At 39.0% G+C, this 7,644-nt stretch overlaps 1 protein-coding gene across 1 annotated transcript in view; it reads left to right on the top strand.

Moving 5' to 3' along the window:
* The first annotated feature begins 3,696 nt into the window (after positions 1-3,696).
* Positions 3,697-7,644, top strand: part of LOC119413727 (zinc finger BED domain-containing protein 6-like) — a 5,061-nt gene continuing 1,113 nt past the window's right edge. The window contains exons 1-2 of the mRNA XM_037680781.1: positions 3,697-4,018; positions 5,668-7,058. Of these exons, the coding sequence (XP_037536709.1) occupies positions 3,840-4,018; positions 5,668-7,058 (1,570 nt within the window). The 5' untranslated portion in view covers positions 3,697-3,839. The remainder of the gene's footprint in view (positions 4,019-5,667; positions 7,059-7,644) is intronic.

Here is a 7,644-nt window from a genome sequence, read left to right on the forward strand (position 1 = left end):
ATGCAGTTCTAGTTTTACCCGATGAGTCGGCCTCTATTGCCATAAGTTTTCCATAAATAATTGAAAGAGGAGATTTCAAATTGGGGCTCAAAACTAAGAGTTCAGCCCATGGTGGGTCAGTAGGCAAAGTTAGAAAATTTTGAAACTGCGATGAAACGCAATGCCTAATTTGGAAGTAAAGAAACAAATGTGAAGTGGGTAGATTAAATTTAGAAGACAATTCTGAAAAACTAAGAAATAAACCATCTTCGTACAGGTCTCTCATTGTTCTAATACCTTTCTCATACCAAATTCTATAGGCAGCATTATTAGATGCTGGAGAAAAAATGTGATTCTTTAGTAACGGCATTTTATTAGAGGGTGATACAAATTTAAAGTGGGACCTAAATTGTGACCAGATCCTGTGTTGAGAGCACTATAGGATTTGTAGTAACTGAGGATAATTTAATTGGTAATGATGAATAAGTAATTGAAGCGGGCGAAAAAGATGCAGAAATCGACTGAATTTCAAGTTTACACCAAATCAGATCAGGTGAATTTAACCAATAAGTCAGTTTATGGATATGTGAGGACCAGTAATACATTGTAAAATTAGGTAGAGAAAGACCCCCGTTTGTGGTGAACTGTTGTAATAAAGAAAGTCTCATTCTGGGGGCCTTTCCGTTCCATAAAAAAGATGAGACCATCTGATCCAGGGACCTGAAGAACTGTTTGGGCAAGAACAGAGGGATATTTTGATATAAAAACAAAAGTCTAGGTAGCACATTCATTTTGATAATATTAATCCTACCAATCAATGAAAGAGGGAGAGAGTTCCATCTCTGTAAATCTGATGCAATTTGGGAAACTAGTGAGGCATAATTCTGAGAAAACATTGAGGGCAAAGTACGTGTAATATTAATTCCTAAGTACCTAAATCCCGAGGGACTGAGCCTAAAAGGGATATCAGAAGGCTTAAGCTTTAAAGCTAATGAATTCACTGGATAGCATTCACTTTTAAGTGAGTTAATTTTATAGCCAGAATATGATCCAAATTTTTCTAGAATATTTAAAACTGGGGGAAGACTCCGTAAAGGGTCAGAGACATACAGGAGAAGGTCATCTGCATATAAGGACAATTTAAGCTCGACACCAGAGCGGACGATTCCATGAAAAGAAGAAAGGGATCTTAGAGCAACGGAAAGGGGTTCAATGGCTAACGCAAACAAGAAGGGAGAAAGAGGGCAACCCTGTCTAGTACCACGTCCCACCGTAAAATAATCAGATTGGACGGAATTACTGAGAATACATGCTTGAGGGGATGTATAAAGTAGCTTGATCCAAAACACAAACCTCTCTCCAAAACCAAACCCATTAAGAACAGCAAAGAGATATTCCCATTCCACTCGATCAAAGGCTTTCTCGGCATCAAGAGAAATTATCACTTCAGGAGATTTAGAGGAATGAGTTGAAAAAATTGTATTCAACAGTGTACGAGTATTAAAAAACAACTGGCGACCTTTAATGAATCCATTCTGTTCTTGTGAAATAATCCGAGGGAGAACTGTCTCAAGCCGAGTCGCGAGTACTTTAGACAAAATCTTAAAATCCACATTCAAAAGTGAAAGAGGTCTATAGGACTCGCAGGCAGTAGGATCCTTATCCTTCTTTAACAGGAGAGAAATTGAGGCCTGAGTCAAAGTGGGAGGCAACAAGCCCTGCCCAAATGACTCATTATAAACCTCAAGAAGAAGAGGGGCTATTTTATCTTTAAATTTTTTGAAAAATTCGGCAGAGAAACCATCTGAGCCAGGTGTTTTACCACTTTGCATATCCTTAATTGACGCAAATATTTCTTCTAATTTAATGGGAGCTTCAAGTTGGTCAGAAAGCAATTTGTCTATCCTAGGTATGTCAATATCCTGAAGAAAGGCACATAGCTCATTTGAGTCTGCTTGTAGTTCAGACTTATACAAATTGCAGTAGAATTTTTTAAAAGTATCATTAATAGAGACAGGATCTGAAACAAGATTGCCCGACCGATCGTTGATTTGTGATATTATGTGAGAGCCGGCTTTTCGTTTCAATTGATGTGCCAGAAGTCTACTTGGTTTTTCCCCATGTTCATAATAAGTGGCTCGAGATCGTATCAAGAGTCGCTCCGCATCAGATGTAGTTAAAAGATCAAGTTCCATCTGAAGATCCTGTCGCTGTTTCAGCAAATCATGTGACGGATTAACGGCATTTTGCCTATCAATATTCTGAATTTTTGTTGATATTTCTGATATCTTAGTGCGTAGATTTTTATTAATATTAGCTGAAAAAGAAATAATCTGACCCCGAAGATAAGCTTTTAATGTTTCCCACAGTAGTGAGGGAGAAATTGTATCGCTCTTATTGAACCTTAGAAAATCATCAATTGATGATAAGATGAATTTATTAAATGGCTCATCTGATAACAGAAGAGTATTAAATCTCCAACGAGGACTAGAATTGGGTTTGTTTATAAAATTTATATCAATGCTTAGAGGAGAATGGTCTGAAATAACAATCGGATAGTATTCAGAAGACGTGACTCTCTGCATTAAAGAGCTATCAACAAAAAAATAATCTATACGGGAATAGGATTGGTGTATTTGAGAGTAAAAAGAATAGGTCCTTGTTAGTGGATTCCGTGTCCTCCATGGATCTACATATCCATTTTGGGACACAAAATCCAAAATAGATTTAGACATATTAGACTGTGTATAGGACCGAGATGAGGAGCGATCTAATGATGGATTCATTACACAATTCAGGTCTCCAGCTAGAATTAACAAATGAGTATCAAGATATGGAAGTGTGCTAACTAGATTGTTTATAAAATCTGGTTTATCAAAGTTTGGTGCATAAATGTTTACTAATAAAACAGGAGTGTGGAACAAGGAGCCTGCAATTATAAGAAATCTGCCATTTATATCCTTCATTATTCTTGATGCTGTAAAATGAATATTCTTATTAAATATTATGGCAACTCCTCTAGCTTTTGAGTTGAAGCTCGAATGATAAATCTCCCCAATCCATGGATATTTGAGCCTGACTTGATTTGAATTTTGCAAATGTGTTTCCTGTAGGAATATTATGTCTGGGTTCAGGCGTTTCATATGAGAAAATATTTTTAGACCGTTTCACTGGATTGTTCAGACCTTTAACATTCCAACTTAGGAATCTAACAGCAGGTGTTCTAGTGTTGTAGTACTCGAGACCGGTCTTGGTCTCGAGACCGGTCTCGAGACCACTTTTTGACGGTCTCGGTCTCGTCTCGGTCTCGACCGCATTTGGTCTCGGTCTTGTCACGGTCTCGGACATTGAGGACTCGGGATTTTTTTTCAAGACCAGTCAAGACCACAACTGTGAAAATATCACTAAATTGCCAGAATATTGTCCAGTTTATTTGTTAACATCTTTGCTTTTACTGGATGCAAAACATACCGATTCAAATTCAAGCGATAACGTGACTCATAGCAGCTAGCTACATGTTTTTGTTACCACTCCAGTGTTGCCAGATTGGGTGGTTTACTGCCAATTGGCCAGTTTTCGTTCTGATTTTGCTGGGAACTCTGGGAAGATTTTTGTTGGACTGTTCCGTTTTGCCACATATTGTTAAATTACCTTGGCTTGTACTGATGTGGGTTTGTGTTCAAAAAGTAAATATACTGTAACAAATATAGATTGTGCAGGTTTTTGTGTGATGTTGCGGTTTTTAACCGATTTTTTGCTGGAAAATCTCGACTCTATCTGGCAACACCGAGCCCACCTCCTTTCACTCGCAAGCGTCAGGGAAGAAAAGTTAGACTCGTTTGTGTTTAGAACAAGAGAAGATGTCTTCTAAATCTGCTGTTATAAAGTTTGGCTATTTGAGTCACAAAGAGTATGTTTGCAAAACAACTCTGAAAAAAAAGCACACGGCGCAATGCAAGTTCTGCAGCGCTTCACTTTCGGAGACTGTCGGGACTACATCCAACTTTTATCGACACCTGGAAAGGAAGCACAAAGAAAGGTAAGCGCCGCAGCTTTGTGTAAGTGATGCTAGTAAAGCTAGCTAGTTAACGTTATCAATCTGCCTCTCTTCCAAGAACAATACAAACAGAACGTTTTATCAAGTATGGTTTATTTGTCATATGTAAAATCAACACAAGGTCGACAACAATGCAGTGAATTGCTTAGGACGAGAAAAACAGTCTTGACTCGCCAAAAACGAACAAAAAAATAACAACAACAAATACCAAAGCATGCATCACAAATACTAAAATAAGGGACAAAAATTTGAAAAAGTAATTCATCGACATTAAATCTAAATACATCTAAATTAATTAATGTGTGTCAGACTCAGACCCGCTTTGTTTAGCCCTTAAATGAGTTTTACTTTATAACACTGATATAATTAACATATTAAGGGAAGTAAGCAAATTCACTGTTTACATACAGTTAAATCAGGTCCTCTGAGTGTGTGTTAAAAGAAAAAAAGTAGAATATTATCTGCACAGCTTTTTTCTACCTTTTTTTTCTTTTAACACTCCCAGAGGACCTGATTTAACTTTTTTAAATTTTTCTACCTGGGTTATTGAGCATGCATAAGGACAAATTCACTGTTAACTTTGAGAGACTGAGGGGACAGGGCATGTGGTAACAAAATGTAGAAACGTTTCATCTTTCATCCAAAAGACTACTTGACTTCTTAACAAAAGACTTCATTGTAAGAGGGACTGTCTTCTTCTTACATCGCTGATATTGTTAGTATCACTCAGCCCCCTGTGAATAGCAAGCAACCATCAGGGTGCCAACGATTCATTGTTAGGCTGATGGTCTCCCTTAACATATTTGGCAAACTGGTTGATCCACTGTGAGAAGATGCTAACTGTGTTTAATATGTCCTGATGCATGCTCAATCACACAGGTAGAAAAATCTTAAAAAGTTAAATCAGGTCCTCTGGGTGTGTTAAAAAAGTAAAAATAAAAGGTAGAAACATTTCGTCTTTCGTCCGAAAGACTTCCTCAGGCTGAGGAGCTGCATTCAGCTCAGCCCTATAAATAGTGCCTCCTCACAGTGGACCAACCGTTTGTTGTTGATGAAACTAGCTGCTCACATGTTCAAGGAGGACCATCAGCCTAATGATGGATTGTTAGTACCCTGATGGCTGCTTGCCTTCACCGGGGGCTGAGTGATACTAGCAATCACAGCATTGTAAGAGGGGGACAGTTGAACCCGGAGGCCTCCACCTCTGTTTAAAGATGGATGGTTTCTTTTCACAAAGATGGCCTCCTTTACTCCTCTCTCAAACCATCGTTCCTCTCTATCAAGGATGTGAACATCTTCATCCCTGAAAGAGTGACCGCTGGTCTGGAGATGAGTGTAAACCGCAGAGTCTTGGCCTGAAAATGTAGCTCTTGAGTTTAATATAGCTCCTCATATTGAAGAAGTCTTTTGGATGAAAGACAAAACATTAGTATAATTTTTTATTGTTTAAACCCATCCAGAGGACCCAATTTAACTTTGTTAGATTTTTCTAAGTTTAATTTTTGCTTATGATAAACAATGGAGGATATATTTGACATACATTTATGAAGTTGCTACTTATTTTTAAGTGTTCTTTTGATGTAATTGATGTTCATGACCAGATATACTGATTCCTCCTTTGCATTTTTTAGGTTCCTGGAATACAAGGCAGGGCAACAGAATGATGTCACAGTCACACAGCCATCAATTTCATTATTTACGCAGAAAGTGCAGCTCTACAGCCCACAATCACCAAGGCAACAAGCCATCAGTCAAGCCATTGTCCAAGATTTGATCATTGGGTGTTGTCTGCCTCTCTCACTTGTGGAAAACAGTCATTTTAAACACTTTCTTGAAGTTATGGATAGTAAATACACACCAATCTCTAGAAAAACGGTTTCTGATAGACAAATTCCAGAGTTGGTAATCAAGGTCAAGGAAACTGTTTTGGAGAAACTGAAGACCCAGTCATCTGTGTCATTAACAACTGACCTCTGGTCTGATCGCAGGCTACGCTCCTTCCTTGGGGTGACCGCCCACGTGTGCTACAAATCAAAGGATTCCTATGCACTTGAATCCTACCTGCTGGACTGTAGGCGTTTCACAGGCAGACATACTGGAGAGCACATTGCGTCTGCCTTTGAGGAGATCACAGAGGAATACGGTATCCATGACAAAATTAGCTATATCATAACAGACAATGCTGCCAATATGAAATGTGCTTTCAAAGTACACATGCCCCAATCTGATGACAGCGAGAGTGAAGAGGAGCATTTAGATGACGAGCACCTGTGGGAGGACATTAATTCTCAGGAAGACACCGAATTACCCTGGTCATCTGGTGCACGTCTTTCCTGCTTTGCACACTCTCTGCAATTAGTTGTGAATGACGGCATGAAGGAGGTCAAGGCCATTTCTCACACAATAGCCAAAACATCACGGTTCACCACCTTATTGCATAGCAGTTCACAATTCAAAGACAAGTTTGAGGCTACGTTTAGCACTAATAGGACCATTCCAGCTGCAAACACAACTCGATGGAACAGTATATTTAAACAAGTACAGGCCTTCACAGCTCTGGACCACAAAGCCCTGAATGAAATGTGCAGCAAGGATCACGAGGAGTTGGTGTTTAGTGCCCGTGAGTGGAACCAGCTGAAGGAACTGAGTGCAGTTCTTGCTCCATTTTCTGAGGTAACAGACCTGACAGAAGGGGAGAAATCAGTTACCATTAGTATGGTGGTTCCAACTGTCCTGGACTTGAATACACACCTCCTCAAGATGGAGGACACTCGAATGCAGTGCCAGTCATTGGTCAGAGCCCTCCAGCAGTCTCTGGTGAAAAGATTTTCTGGAATCTTTTTAAAAACAAGCATGGCCAAAGACAGTGGAAGAGAGGAACCTTTTAACCACAATGTTTACTTCTTGGCCACCATGCTGGATCCTCAGTTTGGCTTAAGCTGGGTGGACTTAGATGTTACCAATGGGGGAAATTCAACATCAGTGAAAAAGTTCAGAGATGAGCTTAAGAAGACACTGACAGGTCAGTATATATTTTCTCTGCTGAAAATAAATGTCTTATTTGCAAAATCATAAATCCTAAAATATTTCAAATTAGTTGTCTATAAAAGCCTTAACTAGTCTTACAGTGGAATTCATAGTCTTCATTTCATCTGTTTACTTTTGTCATAAAAACATATTTTGTACACTCTGAGCCTATTGAAACAGATATTCTTTATATTTAGGCTGGTAACATGCCTATTGTACACAATCCTGACTCACTTTTATATTAAATGGGACTGTACTTATATAGCACCTTTCTATCTTATCAGACACTCAAACCACTTTACATTACAATCTGTGCCTCATTTACACATTCATACGGCACTCTATTAGATCTCTACAAAGCTAATTGAACAAATCATTCAAAGGAGACTAATCAGAGCTTTATCACATTCGTACACTGATGGGACGCACATCGGAGGCAATGAGGGGTTCAGTGTCTTGCCCAGGGACACTTAGGCATGTGACTTAGGGGAGTCGAACCCCCAACTCTGGCGTTGAAGGACGACTGCTCTAACCACTCAGCCACAGTCGCCCCATTAACCATGTTTATTTGAATAGCAAAA

Source organism: Nematolebias whitei, chromosome 8 (assembly GCF_014905685.2).
Source record: "Nematolebias whitei isolate Nwh7 chromosome 8, NemWhi1, whole genome shotgun sequence".
NCBI lineage: Eukaryota > Metazoa > Chordata > Actinopteri > Cyprinodontiformes > Rivulidae > Nematolebias > Nematolebias whitei.